General features: G+C 43.1%; 1 protein-coding gene across 1 annotated transcript in view; it reads right to left on the bottom strand.

Moving 5' to 3' along the window:
• Positions 1 to 17445, bottom strand: part of LOC115096050 — a 55353-nt gene extending 37908 nt beyond the window's left edge. Inside the window, exon 1 of the mRNA XM_029610572.1 lies at positions 17384 to 17445. Coding sequence (XP_029466432.1) covers positions 17384 to 17445 — 62 coding nt within the window. The remainder of the gene's footprint in view (positions 1 to 17383) is intronic.
• Between the last annotated feature and the right edge of the window lie 578 nt (positions 17446 to 18023).

Below are 18023 nucleotides of genomic sequence, written 5' to 3'. Positions count from 1 at the left end.
TCCCCGAGGGCTCGGTGCGCGCAAGTTGCACTAGTGTGCACCCCCTTGCGCGCACCGACCCCTGATTTTATAACATGTGCACGGCTGCACACACATGTTATAAAATTGGGTGTACATTTGTGCGCGCCAGGTAGCACGCACAAATGTAGGCCGCGCACGTAGGTTTTAAAATCTGCCCCTCGGTATAAATATATTTTTTCTATTTTCTTTTTCAATCTTGAATTATATTTTTGTTTTTGCTTCAATACATATGCATCTCAAGAGCTGTTTCTTGATGATAATTTAAATGCATGCAAACATAAAATAAAAATTAAATTATATAGCACATTAGTTTTTATAACCCTGAGAAGGAAATGGATATTTATATATATATATATATATATATATTATACTTTTTTGGCACTTTAAAGTGGATTACACTCAAGTACTATGGATATTTCGCTGTCCCCAGAGGGCTCACAAGCTAACTGCCTGATTCACTAATGCTTTTCTCCCATTCTGTGTCTATGGGAAAGTACCTTGATGAATCAGGCCGTAAGTTTGTACCTGAGGCAATTGAGGGTAGAGTGATTTCCCAAGATCACAAGAAGTGGCAATAGGACATGAACCCTGATTTGTAGCCGGCTGCTCTAACCAAAGGCTACTCCTCCACTCCATTGCATAGTACTGTTCAGAATAAACCAGTGAAAACAGATTGGAAAACAATCTTAGAGCATTATTCAAATAAGACCTTTTCCCATTCTGTGCTTATTGAAAAAATCTCTAGTGAACTGGCCTCTTTATCACTTACTTCTTTTTTGAAGGTTTTAAATATTTTTAATTTTTTAAAACATAAATGTTATTTCTTAAAAAATATTGCAAAAATATGCAATTATTGTAAAAATTGTTAATATAGTTGTTGTGTCTGTGGACCCTTGGGCCAAGGCAAGATTGACTCTACCTGCAGGGAGGAGCCCTGCAGGTTCTCACCGTCGACAGGTGAACCCAGGTGAAGCAGAGACCGGTCAGGACTTTTACCTATACCAGACCACGTTCCCCTCAGGATGAGTCTTTGGGTACCGGGGGCCTGCAGGACTTAGGTGGGGTCTCTGCTGAAGACAGAAGAGAATATCCATTGTCAGCTAGGGTAATAGGTAGACAGCGGTCAGGCGTATCCATGGTCCAGGCTGAGGTCAGAGGCAGGCAGCAGTCAGGTGTATCCAAAGTCCAGGCAGGGGTCAAACCAGGTAGCCATCCGAAGGAAAGGAAGAGGGATAGACAACAGCTGGAACAAGCAGGCAACAAAGGCTGAAATAAGCTAAAGCGAAGACTGGAAACAAGCTGGAAAAAAGACTGGAACATAGTAACATAGTAATGACAGCAGAAAAAGACCAAAATGGTCCATCCAGTCTGCCCAGCAAGCTTCCCAAGGCAGCAACTGCCCCTCCATGCAGGCCACCCCCACATTTCTGTTAAAGGTAGCAACTGCCGCTCTGTGCCTGTTAAGTTTTTTTTATTTATTCCCATCTTCTAGCCTTTAGGGATCCACAGTGTTTATCCCATACCCCTTTGAAATCCTTCACAGTTTTAGTCTTCCCCACTTCCTCCAGAAGGGCATTCCAGGCATCCACCGCCCTCTCAGTGAAGAAATATTTCCTGACATTGGTTCTAAGTCTTCCTCCCTGGAGTTTCAAATCATGACCTCTAGTTCTACTAAATTGTTTCCAATGGAAAAGGTTTGTTGACGACCATGGATCATTACAACCTTGAAAGTATCTGAAGGTCTGTATCATATCACCCCTGTTCCTCCTCTCTTTCAGGATATACATGTTCAGATTCTTCAATCTCTCCTCATAAGTCATTCAATGGAGACCACCCACCATTTTGGTCGCCCTTCTCTGGACCGCCTTCATCCTGTCTCTGTCTCCTTTGAGATACGGTCTCCAGAACTGAACACAGTACTCCAGGTGAGGCACTACTAGACAGTAGATGGACTTGTTGCTGAGGCAAGTAGTGTCTGGGATGCTACCATTTTATAGGGCCATGGCACTGACATCATCAGTAGGGGACACAGAGGGTTCTCGCCATGGTCCCTTTAAATGTGGGGAGATCAGTTGCATGTGCACCTAAGAAGAGGTGCGGTGCGTGTTAGCCTGCGGCGCCCTGCTGCACGGTTTCAGGAGCTGAGCTAGCAGTGTTTTCGCCATGCTGAAGGAGCAGCATGACCAGCCTGGTATCCGAGGTAAGGACGGCAGTTCACGAGGGTGACCCGTGGATGGCCGAGAGTAACAGTTGTGTTCTATTCTTATTAAATTTTGTCTTTCATTAATTGCCAGTCTCCCAGACATGAAGTGATGAATTATTAAAATATACAGTGCAATCTATACAATAAGTATAAAAGTATGAAAATAGTACAATAAATAGCAAACAGCATAATATAAAACTATAAAAAAAATTGTCTGTTAAAAAAAAAAATCCTACATAAATATGTAAATTCCAATCCATTAAACAACTTTTAGTTAATCAGAAACTTCAAACAGCCTGCTTGCAAAAGTCTGAGGGTTAAAAGTACCAGCAAACTTTACACCAATGCGAGAAGTTAGAAAATTGCCCCATAAGCTTAAATTTTAAACTTTAAATTAGTATTCTAATTCTGGTGTCACCTCAGTAACAGTAACACAACTTCGCTCCACTGCCAGACAGATTAGAAAGTAATATATAATGCTGCAAAAAAAGCCCCAAACACTCAGATCCTTTTGCAAACCTGCCATTCCATAACATTACTGACAAATTCCAAAGAGTAACAATTCTACCAATGAAAAGGCAGCACTGCAACTATTACACCAGGATCTAGAACAACACTATACCTTCTCCTGGGAAAACAGAACAAAATGGACTGCTACAGATCTCGATATTCATTGCTCAAGATCACTTACAAAATTGCAGAAAAGAACTGGTCCAAAGCCTGATCCCTGCTGTACATCACTAGTATTGTCCCTTTTCTCGGAGTGAGCTCCATTTACCTCCTCAACTAGTGTCCAACCCAGTCAGTCACTTTATACCCCTACCAAGGGTGCTCAATTTATTTATAAATCACCTATATGGAACTGTGTCAAAGGCCTTACTGAAATTCAAGTACACTACATGTAACACTTTTCCCTGATCCAACTCTCTGCTCACCAAATCAAAGAAATTGATCAGAATTGTTTGACAGCACCTAACTTTGGTAAAACCGTGCTGCCTCAGATCTTATTGTATTCCAGAAACTGAAGTATTCTTTGTTTTAGCAGCAATTCCATTAATTTTCTCACCAGAGAGGTCAGATTAACCAGTCCACGGTTCCTAGCCTTCTCCTCACTTCCACTTTGGTGAATAGGAATCATATCTATTTGTCTCCAGTCCTCCAGAACTAATCCTGACTAATAAAGTATTGAAAAGGTCAGCCAGTAGAGCTGCCAGAACTTCTCTAAGGTTTTTTAATCCTCAGAAGTATCACTGTTATCTCTTATAGTTTATGAACTCTAACCTTTTTTTCCTTACTTTTTCAGCTGCTTCTATAGAAAATCATAGTGCTTTTTTCTCTTACTTTACCTTTCTAACAAAAATGTTAGTTGCTTTTACAATATCTGCTTTTAGTTTACTCATTGCTCTTCTGCTTGCCCTAGATTTTACCATCCAGCTAATGACTCTTTGAGGTACTCCCCCATTTTACCAAAGTTAGTTTTCCTGAAGTCTAGGACCCTTGCCTTGGACTAAACCATCATGGCTTGTGCTATAATCCTGAACAACACCATTCGGTAATCACTAGATCCCAGATGATCATCCACTATGACATCAGAAATGCTGTCCCTATGGGTAAGTACCAGGTGCAGTATCGACCTTTCCCAGGTGGGTTCTGTTACCAGTTGATGGAACAGTTCTCCCTGCAGAGACTCCAGGGTCTCCCTGCTTCTAGAAGACATGGCAGTGAGAGTGTCCCAAATAACATCTGGCAGATTGAAAGCACGCAGCAATAGCACCTCCCCTTTCATAATAATTTTGTGAACATCCTCCATTAAATCTCTATCCATTTCTTCTGACTATGAAGGAGATCTGTATATCTGGGACTGGGAGAGAACTGGGGAAGGCCCGATCTCGTCACCATGCGCTTTGAAATAAAATCCCCCCCTTGCACGCATGCTAATATAAAATCGGGCACGCATGTGCAAGTGGGTATCAGATTTTATAACATGCTCACGGTGATGTGCGCATGTTATAAAATCAGTGCATCCCTTTTAAAATTTACCTTAAAGTGAATACATAATAATAAAAGCTCTCCTTGAACTTGTATTGTTTTTACAAATGACTAGCAATTAATCCAAACTATGTACTTTTGTTTCTCAGTCAACCAATGTTAAGTTATTATGTGTAATCCAACTCCTTAATTAGTGGGTTAGTCTATATAGTAAGAATAAGAAAGTGGGGTGAATGGGAGGGAAGGTGTTGAGAAGGGGGTGTTTTCGTGTGCCCTTGGGCCTCAGCCTGACCCCAGATGGTTCCAGGACCGAACCGAGGGTTGGCGACGTGTCCCAGGATGGCAGAGACACGGTCTTACCCTCTGCCGAGCCTGCAAGCTCCCAGTGCCAACAACATGATGATGTTGGTAGGAGAATGGTCCTCTGACCGTTCCGAGCCCTTTCGGACCTGCCGACCTGAGGATGAGGGCAGACGGAGGCCTTAACATGAAGACATGACACCAAGGCTGATGCGACGGCATCACAGACGAGGGTTGAAGCGAAGACATGACTCCAGGGCTGTTGAAGACATAACACCAGGGCTGTTGAAGACATGACACCAAGGCTGATGCGACGGCATCAGAAACGAGACGAGGAACTTGACAACATCCAGACGAGATGTGAACCTGGGCAGGTAGACATTGGCACTGTTTCTCAGGGCGCCCTACTCAGCCCACCTTCACGGGTGGACCCAATGGGCTGGTCGTGGACCACCCTGTCCCACTGCGCGCCCTACATAGCCCGAGGAGGCTGGTCACGGACCACGTGAAGAGCGGGACAAGCGCAGGAAGAATCCAGCCGAGGCAGAACTTCGACGACGGAGCCAGATGTCATCCGGAGCTCCACAAAGGCTGGCAGGACAAGACGGCTCAGAAGCACAGGACACCAGTTCACTGCCGGCATCTCCCATGATGGACACCCGTCACCCGGAGATCCACGGCCGGCAGAACAGAAGGCTCCAGAGCAAGAACGAACACCAAGGAGGGCTAGAACACCAGGATCGAGACATTAGGAGATGAGACACCAGGACACCTGGACGGGGACCTCAGGCAATCAAGACATGTCATGACGAGATGACAAGACGAGACGAGGAGCTCCACGAAGAAGACAGAAGAACTGACGGAGCTCTGGCAGGCAGGAGCCTCCAGGACTGAAGACACTCCGATGCAAGGCAAAGAACAATGGCAAGACCAGCCCTTTTATAGGGCTAACACAGGAAATGATCACAAAGGTGGGGCCCAGGGCATATCCGGCTGTGGACCCTTTAAATATAGCAGAGAGGCGCGGCCGCGCACCTAGAGGGAAGCAGGAAGGACGCTTTGCAGGACCGTGGACAGCGGTCCTGCACCGACGTCAGCGTCAGAAGCAGCAGGGCTGGGCCTGGACGCAGGCCCCGATGACGGCAGCAGCTCCAGCCGCTGCAGGAGGCCCCGGGGGCAGCTCCAGCCACCAATCCAGGCTGGGGCTTGCGGCCTCCAGCCGCGAAGAGGACGGTGGTCGGCGGCGGCTCTGTGCCGCGATGGACGGTGGAGAAGTCCGCGGCACTGGCCGCGGTGAAGCAAGACAAGGTGGGCGGCCTTCGGGTCACAAAGGGAATTAAGTCCGCGGCTCCAGCCGCACGGGAAGGCCCGACTTTGGCAGCATCCGGCCGCGTCGGGAGCAGCATGGGGGAAAGGTGAGTGCCTGCTCACGGGGATTAGCTCCGCAGGCAGTGTTCATAACAGGAAGGAACCTAAGGCAGAGAAAAAACAAACATAATCTCCCAGCAAAGCAGCCATTTTTCTCTGCAAACTGAGAGTCTTATTTTAAAATGCATTTGCATGCTTAAAATTGGGTTTTATACATGCAATTGCACTTTAGCCATGTGAGTAGGCTTTTGAAATGTGCTACAATATATGCCATTGAATTGTCCATAGGATATTCATGTGTAAATGCACTTTACACGCATAAATGGATTTTAAAAATTGCTACAATTGTATGCTACATTTATATGTGTAACTCCTTTTAAAATTACCTCCTGAGTGTAATACTAACCCAGCAAACAGAAAAGCAATGCAAAAAAATCCCCTTTTCAAAAGAGCAACTGGAAAGTAATCACAAAATATCCCTTTTTAAAAATTAAACCATAGCACTTGATAAATAGCCAGAACAAATACCTCTGTTTGTAAATCAGCCCCTGCGAGAATGGCCGGTCATTGCTTGACTGATCACTGTAATGGCAGCAGCTAACTCAGAGAGATTCCAGGAATGAAGAGGTAAAGCTTCCAACCTACCTGCAGTTGTTTCTTCAGGGTGAATACTGGGCTATTTGAGAGGTGTCCTAGTAAGGCTTCCTCCTTGCCCCAGAAAATATATTTTCTGTAACATAGGCTTAAGTCTTAGACATTTCTAAAAGTGGGAGTTCAGCACATAGCAGTCTATATTACAAAAAAAAAAAAAAATCCATTGAGTGGGTAAGATAACAGAGTAACTTTATCCAATTATCTTTATCTGGAAATTTGGTGGCACTTAAACAGTTAAAAGCGCCACTGACTATCTGCCCTAAAGTTAGCCAAAGGTGTATGTCTAACTGTAGGCCTGCTATCTGACCAACCTGCATTACCAAGCTAACTTTGGCTGGCCAGTGCTGAATATCAGTGCTGACTGGATGAAGTTAAACTTCGACCTGGGAACACCCCTAGTACTGCCTCTTTCTATTCAACTAAATTTAGTGCTGGCAATGATTTGACCAGACAGAATTTATCTAGTCAGCAGGGGTTAATTTTAGCCATGAAATCTGTTGTGGGTAATTCCCAAAGTTAGCCAGATAAATATTTTGAATATGCCCCTTTCGGTTGATGAGTGTTATAAACGTAGCATTATATTTTTAGGTTGCGTGGCAAGTATATATAAGTTGGCAGATATGTATTCTCTATGTTTGTGTTTTAAAGATAGACAAAATAGCAGACATCCTGCTCCTTATACAGGGCATCCTCTTGAAGGATTTTTTGGGAAGAGGATCACCCCAATACGAGAGTACCTCAGTACCTAGGTGAGAATCCAGTTCTATACTTTGCCCTGGAGGCACAGTAAGTATATGTTTCCATGCTATTTAAGAAACTTGCAAAGCTCTGCATGTTTGTGTGACAGCAGTAATAATTACATATCAAGTCTGTTAAGTACACATTCCTGCAGTGTCATGGCTGCTGAGTCTATGTTGTACACTGGAGTCCAGCCAACATTTGTCTTGTTAGCATTGATTATCTGCCTTTTAGTCATCCGTGCTACAAAGCTATTGTATCTGCTTTCCTTCCTTCTCTATAGGTGTGGTGATTAGGATATCTTATATTGTTTTTCAAGTAGGATTTAACAAAGGAGTTAAGTACCTGACATCTCATGGTTTTTTTTCCTTCTTTTGCGGTCTCACCACAACATTCCGGCCCTCTAGCTCAAGGAGAAACAACAGTGCCCCCACAGTCCTTCTTGTTTCTCAGCCACAAAAAAACACCCCCAAAAAGCAGAAAAACAAGGAGTAGATGGGATATTATGGGTTTAGGCAAGATAAGGTTTGTGCCTCAGACGCATGTTCCCTAAATGATAATGCTACAGAATGCCTTCTCGATGCTGGCGATAAATCGAAGTTCCACTGAGGCATCTTATGTGAAAACAGAGCAGGCCCTTCCATTAAAGTGACTTAGGCGATTGTCTAGAGCACAAGCAATTGTGGGGGCAGAACCAGGGGCTTCCCCGTGCATGCGCAGACAAGGCACTTCTCTGATGACTACTGAACACTATTCCAAATCTCAAGAAGCAAAGAACAGCCCTCTGCTTCCTGTTTCAGCCTCTGCCCTACTAGGCAGTGTATGGGGATAGAGAGGAAGAGTGAATCTGGAGCCGACAGAGCCCAGAACAGAACTGAAGGGATCCTGTTAGTTCCCTACTAGAGTTAGGTAAAAGAATATACCAGTTGGTGTGGGGAGAGACCTAAGGATAATATTGTGGGTATATAGCTCCCACATGTGGAAGCTGATAAATGCTATGTCCCTGTAGCACTTAGACCTAAGGCTGCATTTTGCCTTGTGGATTCCCCTTTTGATTTTTTTTAAGAGGCAGCATGCCCTGTGCTCTTCTCCAATTTTTCTCTTGATTAACTTCTGCCTCCATGGAGCATATTATTTGGATGGGAGGGGGTTTTTTTCCCCACTCTCCCATTCCACCTTTTACTCTTTAAATTAATTTAAGTTTGAAGTGTCCAGTGAATTGGGGCTCAATTTTGCTAATCTAAATTGTACTGTACTATAAACTGGTAGAGGCTAACTTCATGCAAGATGGACCTGAGATCACCATGATCCAAGGAGAGGTTGACTTCCAATCATCCTAAGGAGAGGAAGAAGGAGAGTGGGGGGGAAAGGAGTTGGAGTAGACTCCAACCGGGCCCATGAACATCTACACAAGATGAGGAAAAGAAGAGCTACAAGCATATTCATGATACTGGATCAGGAGGAGAAAAAGGAGGACTTGTGCCTTTCTGGTACAGTGGGAAAACTGAGGAGTTTGAAGGAGAAAACTACAAGAAGGAGGTGATAGGATCTAAAATGACTTTTTAATATAAATTCCATCAAAGGATACATCACCTACATTGGGAGGGACATCATTAACTTGCCCTATATCCAATGGAAGGGAAGATGTAAATCAACTTCATAAGTAAACTAAATTGCATTAGCATCTGAATTTGAGAAGGACAGAAAGAAGTCACAAACTGACTAAAAACATGCATAACAACTTGAAAAGGAAATATACAGTTGTAAAGACTTTATTTCAGAAATTTCACCTTATCAGTAGAAGAGAAATGTTGGAAACCATCAAACAACTCTTGTGTGGGTTATCGAGTAGTGACTTCATTATTCTCTATGCTGAGATTATCATTGCAATATACAATATATTGACTTGGGACTTGAACTATGCAATGCAAAGAGCCTTGAAAGCTATCTTTCCCCTTGCACACGAAACCCTGGAAAATTATATATTATGACATAAACCACAGTGTTCTACCTTTAATAGAAATGTGAAATTTGGCCTTTGGAACTATTATCTAGGTTCAACCATCACAGGGGTTACAGAATAAAGAGTCACTCTGCTTACAAAATCCAGGTCTTCCCCTCCTGTTTCCCCCCTCCCTTTCAGGGAACAGGAGGGAAAGAAGTGAACAGAGCAAAGCAAAGAAGTGTCACTATCCTCCTTAATCTAGCCTCTTCTGCAGAGAAATAGGAAATAAGGCTGGAGTAGATAGTTCAGTTTGGGGCAGATTTTAAAAGTTACGCGCGTGCACAAATGTACGCCCAATTTTATAACATGCGCGTGCAGCATGTTTTAAAATCAGGGGTCGGCACATGCAAGGGGGTGCACACTAGTGCACCTTGTGCGCGCCGAGCTCTCGGGGAGACCAGCTGGCTTTCCCTGTTCCTTCCGAGGCCGCTCCGAAATTGGAGCGGCCTTGGAGGGAGCTTCCCTTGCTCCGCCCCACCTTCCCCTCCCTTCCCCTACCTGTCCCGCCCCTAGCCCGAAAAAAAAATCCCCCCAGTACCTTTGTTGTGGAAGTTAAGCCTGCCAGAGGCATACAAAGCAATTAAAAGCCTGAATAAAAAGTCATGTTTTAACAAGCTTCCTAAATTTCAAATAATTATTTTTTAGTCTAACTTCTTATGGTACAGTGTTCCTCAGTAAGGGTGCTTGATACTTAAGAGATCAGTCTAGGAATTTCAAGTCTTATTTCACAGGGAGATAGGACTAGACAGCAGTTTCTCTGTTGCTGCTGCTGTCTTTATCCCCATACTGATATTGTACTTTTTTAAGCCCCTAGACATGTTCTCCTTTGCTAGTATATATCACTTTAAATTACACCTTTATGTGACAAGGGATATTTGTCGTCTTTGTGAGGACAGTTAAAGTTCAGCCTTGCCTCCCTCTGGTAATCATTCAACAGGTTTATTCCATGAAGTATGTGATGATGGACAGGTCATCCCCCCGCCCCGCCCCGCCTCCTGGACTGCCCCTGGCCAGCCCTGCCATACCCCGGACCATCTGCACCGCCCCCGTCCCACCCATTCAGAAAAGCCCCATGACATATGCGTGTCCCGGGGCTTTACGCGTACCGCCGGGCCTTTTGAAAATAGGCCCGGCGCGCATAACGCCCCTACGCGAGTAAATCCTCCTGGATTTACATGCGTATGGCTTTGAAAATCTGCCCCTTTTTGTCTTTATATTTTTATTTATAATTTATGGTCTTTTATTCTATTTATGGTTTGGGTTTTTCTGTGTTCACTGTGTGTGACCAACATGAGCAATTCTGCTAATGTCTAGTTTCTGTGTCCACAGCTTGTTCTATTTTTGTTTTCATACTTTATTTTCAAGTTTTGAAATTATTCCAAGAAATAAATCTTGTACAGAAAATTTGATGTCTTAAAGGAAGAAAGAAAATTTTAACAAGGTATATAGATTACTTCATATTCCAAATGATATACATATTCCAGACATCTAGATTATAAGAAAATTGGGAGGCGGAAATAAGAGCATCTATAATACTAAGAAAAAACACACAAATGAAAATGATAGACTCACCGGATAGTGCTACAACTAATTCCTTATACTGAGCCTGTAATGGTTGCTTCTAGGGAGCATGCCACTAAGAATGCTCTAAGGTGAGCGGGTCTACTCGGCTCTCCAGGGCTAAGCGTAATGTCGTAGGTCAAGGGGGACGGCATGCGCTCCACCGCCATTCCCCCAGTGACCAAACTTTCCAGCGATGAGGTCACAGCCCCTTGAAGAACCCCTCGATTTGAGGTTGTCGGGGATTGACCAAGGGTGAGTCAACATTCATTCCCCTTAGTCTACCCTTTCTCTTAGTATGGGGCATTTTGGAAAAAAAAAATATAGAAGTAAAGAGCCTCTCCTCCAGTGTTCTCAAACAGGTCTATTCGGCGGCCATCTTGCCTCCATATCTATTTTTGCTTCATCTTTTTCCAATAGGAGATGTTTTGCTGATAATAAATTTAGGTTTTTAACCTGCCTTTCCAAATAATGCTCAAGGCAGCTTACAGCATTTTTAGAATTCAAATACAATATGTTCCTGCCCCATAGAGCATACAATCTAAATAGGTACCTGATGCAACAAGAGATAAAGCAACTTGATTAAGATCACAAGGAGTGTCAGCAGGGGGAGTGGTTTCCCTAGTTCTTAACCCATTGCTCTAATCACTAGGCCACTGCTTTTCCAAGCTGAGATCAGTTGTACTGTTCTAAAGTCTGATGTAAATTTGCAGACCTGCCAAGTTTCCTGCATTGGATGGGAGTCTCCTGTTTCGGGAGCCCATCTTCTGCTATCATGCAAAAGAGTGGGAAACTCCTGCCTAATAAAAGAGGCTTGGAAGTCAGATTTCTAGGACCCAGCGATAGGAATCACGGAAGTTCATCATCCTGCAGCTGCTATGTTGACTGTCCTGTAGTATCTGTGGCAGCAGCACCAGCAACTGTGAGCAGGTTCAAACTCGTATGGGTTGGCACTTCCTTACCTGCTATTCTTTCGATTCATGATATCAGCAAATAAGAAATGCCGGTGTATGAGCTTTGAACCTGCTTGCAATTGTTGTGATATGGCACAGAACCTACAAGGCGATCAAGTTGGTAGCTTGGGATAATGAGCTCTCACTGCCATAGCGATGCTGCATAAGTCTTATTTATTTCACCTCATTAGGTCGCTGTCTTGTTGTTTGTTCTCGGGTACAGCAATACAGCAAGGAGAGAGCTCAGTGTTAGTGTCAAATCTGAGTTGTTCGCTAGGGCAGATATTGGGAATGAGGCTGGAAAGAAGAGGTAGTGGACAAATGTTAGCAAAGGGGAAAGAGGCAGGTGTACAAATATGGGGGGGAGGAGAGGCCGGGGAAAGAAATACAGGGAAAGGAAGGGAAGGGGAGGCAGGAAGACAAATACAAGGTAAGAGGCAGGGAACAAATGCTGGAAAGGTTGGAATGAATACTGGGGAAAGGGGAAAAGGCAAGGAGAAAGATGCCATACTTTTAGTCTCTGAAGTCCATGATGCTATGGACCTGGGCAAGGTAGATCTTGCTGCAGCAGTTTGGAGTAGGGAGGAAAAGGCAAGACAGCAATAATAATAGGATGGAGAGAGAAGGGAGGTAAGAAGTGGAGGAGGAGAAAAATGAGGGAGGAGTGGGGAAAAAAAGAAGAGAGATGAGGGAGTGATTGAAAGCTGAGGGAATGATGAGCAAATGAAAGAGAGATGAAGGTGGGAAGGGTGAAATAGGGGAGAGAGAAGTGAGGGATTGAGATCCAAGAGAAATTAAGTGGGCAGAAAGAGACTACATTTCTAAACAAATTAGGTCAGCAGATAATCATTTAAGGAAACTTTTCAAATTGTCTTTGCAACTTTCCTCTAAGCCTATAAACTCAGCATTATATAGTCACAGGCTTACAGGTGAAGGCTTCATTAAGTGTTTTGAGGTTAAGATTACCCCGATATTTCAATGTTGCCATCTTGGATCCATCACAACTGTCATTAGGACAGCCTGAGAAAAGAAGCGATAGTAACTTTACCCAGAAGGAGTTAGAAGGTATCTGCACCTCATCTAGCATGACCTCCTCTGTGGACACAGTTAGGGACATAACTAGCGACTTTACTCAGAAGGGGTTAGGTAGTAAACTTTCCTCTTTTAATCTGGTTCCTGCAATTGATATTGAATGACTGATGTATACCATGGAGTCTTGCACTTTTGTTTTAGATGCAATGCTAACAATGTTGAACCTTTCACAATGGATAATATAAATGGTAAACACTGGATAGAGATCCCCAAGTCTCCAGTTGATCTCTAGTTTACTTCCTAGCCTAGGCTTTTTGTAGTTTGCAGAGCACCCCTGCAGGCACCTCCACAGAAGCTTATCTGGACTGGTCAGCAGTGCACTATAGAAGTAGGATGCGCACAAGTTGCAGTGTGGATTTTTTGCTGAAGTTGTGGAAAGGAAGGAGAGCGCTGAAGTGTTGCCTATTTCTAGGCCCGCAGCCTGCTTCCAGGGGAACTGGCATTTTTTGTTTGAGTTGCTGTTTTGAATCTGCTGGAGTGCTTCCCATTTTTGGCCCCTCAGCCTGGTACAGGGAAAGAATATTTTGAAGTTTTGCCTGGAGGAATGGTATAGTGACTGACCCCTATTTTAGGCTTCCCAGCCTGATCCAAGGGGAGAGACTGTGCCTAGCCAGCACCTCGCGGCTGGAAGGGATTGTCTTGGAGGAGTGGAAGAGGAGTTTGGAGAAGAGCTGCTTGTTTTGTACAGCTTTGTATTTGGAGCCTGCTCCTAAGGAGGACTGACCTCCCCTGCCTTGGGAGGTCAGGATAAGGTGCTGTGACTCCTTCCACCCTAGCTAAGGAGGGACAGCAGTGACCTGATGGAGAAGGGGAAAAAAAGTGGTTTTTGTAGAGACTTTTGTTCCTGTTGTTTTGGGGGGAATTTATTTTCTGCCACCAATTCCTGCTCACTGAGGAGAAGTAGAGATTTTGGACCTTTGAACAGCCTTTGGGACTTCCTGCCACCAGAAGTCAAAGTTTTTGTCACCAGAGGAAAGTATAGGAGATCCCAGTCCCCAGGTTAGTTGGGACTCTGAATTATCTTAACCAAAGCCTTTTCTATGCAGAGTACCACAGGGCTTGATTCATGCACCCCCTTCATTTTAATTTATACCTGGCACCACTTGCAAATGTTATTTAGGACTGTGGCTACAAATGCTCTATCTATGCTGATGACTTCCAAGTCATTGCTTACATTGATCTCAATCATATTCAAGACATTCAGTCTTTCAAGCTGTGCCTTGATTGAGACATGCAATGGCCAAATTCGCAAAAGCTAGATGAAAATCATGACAAGACTGAAGCTCTATTGGCGAGCATACCTAACTCCATCCGAGTAGTTGCTCCTTGCATGCTTGGCCCAGAAATTCCCTTGAAGGAAGTGCTTTCTACTTTGGGAATGAAATTGGGTTCATAACTTAAAGGTCGATTTTAAAAGCCTTACGTGCGCTAAAGCTGGGATTTACTTGCACAAACCAAAAGGTTTAAAAAAAGGGCTGGGTGTGGGCATTCCGGGTCTGTAACCTGAAGCGCGTGCCAGGGACCCCTACTGCACAACTTTACTTCTGCTAATGATGGCGTGTAAGTTTTACAATAAAAAATACTAGGCAAGTCAGCAGGGTTTTAAGGGTTGGGGTTAGAATGGTAAAGGGGAGGCTACATAACAGGGGGGGGGGTAGGAAGTCCAATCTATTAACTGGGTGAATTGGGAACGAACTGGGAGAAAGGTCTATTGCGTCGGCGTGTGTTGTTTTAAAAACCCCCCTGCTTATGTGGTAGAGCCGGCATTTGCATGCACATAAGTTCATCCATATAAAATCGTGCGCAATGTACATGCGTACAGCAGACTTTATAACATACTCGCATAAATGCGCGTATGTTATAAAATGGCCATGTCCATTTGCGCGAGCTAGCATACGTGGGTACATGTATACCCACGTGGCTGTTTAAAAGTTACTGTCTTAATATGCAGCATCAAATGTCATCACGTGTAAAAAATATTTCTTTTACTTTTGACTAATCTGACGTCTTCAACCCTTCTTTGATAGCCAGGACTTACGTACCTTTGGGCATGACATGATTTTATCACAAGTCGACTACTTTAACAGTCTTTACCAAGGTTTGCCTCTCACATAGACCAAATGCATCCAACTTATGCAAAATTCCATAGCTAAACTTGTATTGAAAATTTTTCCCAGTTATCCTAGTCCTTCAGAGACTTCATTGGCTACCTGTTTTAGCCAGATACAGATTTAAAGCATTGTGTCTGGTTTACCTTGCCCTGCATTGTGGACATCTGAGTTTTCTTTCTGGCCTATGATGCCTTAGGGCCTGATTTTTAAAAACATTTACATGCTTAAAATTGAGTTTTACATTTACTCAAGTAAATGGCTTTTAAAAATTGCCATGATAGTATGTTACATATATGTGCGTAACTCCTCTGAAAAATACCTCCTCTTGACTAATACACACAAACATTACGCTTGTCCCAACAAGAACTGTTGGTGATTCTCTCTATGTCTGTGTTAAGACTGGAATTGTTTTTGTCATATTTCTTATAGCCTTCAAGCCCCATACTCTGTGGAATGCATTACCACTTGATGTTCAATCTGAGCTGGTTTTCTTAAATTCAGAAAAAAGGTGGAGGCATAGCTGTTTAGCAAATCCGTCAATTGTTAAGTCTGTTATCACTGCCCTGTTTCATTTTAAATTTGTCCTCCATTTTAGACTGGTCAACAGAAGAATCTCTTCCTTTAGGATTTATTTATTGGAGTATGTCCGAGATGAAGGGAATATTATGCCCTGAAGCAGCATGGTAGAAAGTTTCTTAGTCAAGCATAAAACGTGATATTTTTTGACGTTCCTGAAAGGTTATCTAACCTGATTTCCTCCACAGTTGTATAATAACTACGCCCTACCTGAACATAGCTAGTTAGTTAACATTTATTTTTAATGTAACTCTTTTAGTCTTTTCCATAAAATCAAAGTGATGTACAGCATAAATAATGAGTAATAACATTTTCCGATTGCCACAAAACCTTACACCATAAAGACATATTATACATGACAAACATAAAAAAACCCAATAACAATCACATGATCCTAAAATCAATAAATAAGCAATATCTAGAAAACATAAACGCCTAATCAAAATCATCTGCATAAAAAGCAATTAAAAGCCTGTATAAAAAGTCATATTTTAACAAGCTTCCTAAATTTCAAATAATTATTTCTTAGTCTAACTTCTTATGGTACAGTGTTCCACAGTAAGGGTGCTTGATACTTAAGAGATCAGTCTAAGAATTTCAAGTCTTATTTCACAGGCAGATAGAAGGACTAGACAGCAGTTTCTCTGTTGCTGCTGCTGTCTTTATCCCCATACTGATATTGTACTTTTTTAAGCCCCTAGACATGTTCTCCTTTGCTAGTATATATCACTTTAAATTACACCTTTATGTGACAAGGGATATTTGTCTTCTTTGTGAGGACAGTTAAAGTTCAGCCTTGCCTCCCTCTGGTAATCATTCAACAGATTTATTCCATGAAGTATGTGATGATGGATAGGTGATATTATACCTGTGCCAAATTACTTTAAATCACTCAGAACAGTTTTTTGGTACATTTTTCACAAAAAAACCATAAATCTTGATGAATTGCTACAAAAGATTAAGTAACCTCACCAAGACTGAATCTTTTCGTTCTGAATTTTTCTGAAATTATAAATAAAAAGAGGCCTGAAAAATTGCAATCAGCAATCACAATCTGAGACTCTGCTCCAGAATGTGGGTACTTCCTGGTTGGCATGGTATATCATGTCACAACTGCTGATCACAAAACAAATTCATTGACCCTAAGAAACAAAAAGGCTATTTTTTTCTCTGATTTTCTTTTTGGTTTTTTTGACTGTGAGCTGGTAACACCAAGTCTAGATTTAGACATAGGCAACTGACTAGGGCACCAGATTTCCAAGGTACCAAATACTCAGTCCAAAGAGGAACCAAATTCTGCTTGTTTTAGGTCATGTGCCAGCATGGCTTCAAAGGGGCACCACTCTGCCTATGGGTCCCAAATTCTTAAATCTGGCCCTGGATAACCCTGCCACTTGGTAACACCCTGATTAGATTGATGGCAATATTTAATAAAAAGTGATTTGCTAATCACTAAATGAAACGAATACATTGCTTTCGACTACACCGTAAAGGCGCAGGGAAGTAAAAGGGCTTCCTTGTGGAAGGCTAAATTCTTGAATGTACATCCAGGCCATGCTATAATCACTGGACCAGTCCTCCTTCCAGTAACTGTGGATGACAACTGATTTTTTTAGCCCATCTCTGATTAAAAATGAACAGCAGTAAAGCAAATGTTATGGGTCAAGTGTACTAAACATAGAAGATATCCCTTACCACATTTGTTTTTGGGCCCACTTTGGACACATCAGTGATTCTTTTTATTAACCTTGTATCAGGGCCTTAGAAACCAGAAAGCTTTAACAGGACCATCGCTAGGAACCATGCTTCTTACCTCAACCCGGGACAGCACTTAACCTCCCTGGTTGGCTGCATGGCTCTAATGGCTGCCCCCATGTTGGGGGATCCTGGGCTGCTATTATCCAGTCTGGGGAGCATTTGTGCATACTCAGGGGTGGGGGATATATGGAGGAGAGAGCTGGTGTTACAGGATGCCCGAAGATGAGATAGACAGTGCTAGCTAGGCACCCACACATACTATGATACAAGGTACAAGATATACAGTAATAGGGATGTGAATCATTTTGACGATTTAAAAAAATTGTCCGATATTTTTTAAATCGTCAAATCGGTACAGTGCATGATACAATTTTCACGATTTATCATGAAAAATCGTTATTTGGGGGAGGGTGGGAAAACCGGCACACCAAAACAACCCCTAAACCCACCCCCCAAACCCCCCCTAAAACATTTTACGAGTACCTGGTGGTCCAGTGGGGGCGCGGGACCGATCTCCCGCTGTCGGGCCATCGGCGCCACTGACTGCCACTCAAAAATGGTGCCGATGGCCCGATTAAAAAAAACAAAAAACAAACAAAAAAAAAACCCCACCCAACCCTTTAAAGATGACCCCTTAGCTTCTCCCACCCTCCCGATCCCCCCCAAAACATTTTTTAATTACCTGGTGGTCTAGC

This window comes from Rhinatrema bivittatum, chromosome 1, assembly GCF_901001135.1.
Source record: "Rhinatrema bivittatum chromosome 1, aRhiBiv1.1, whole genome shotgun sequence".
NCBI classification, from domain to species: Eukaryota; Metazoa; Chordata; class Amphibia; order Gymnophiona; family Rhinatrematidae; genus Rhinatrema; species Rhinatrema bivittatum.
The sequence above is the reverse complement of the archived record's forward strand: the minus strand, read 5'-3'. Positions and strand labels throughout refer to the sequence as shown.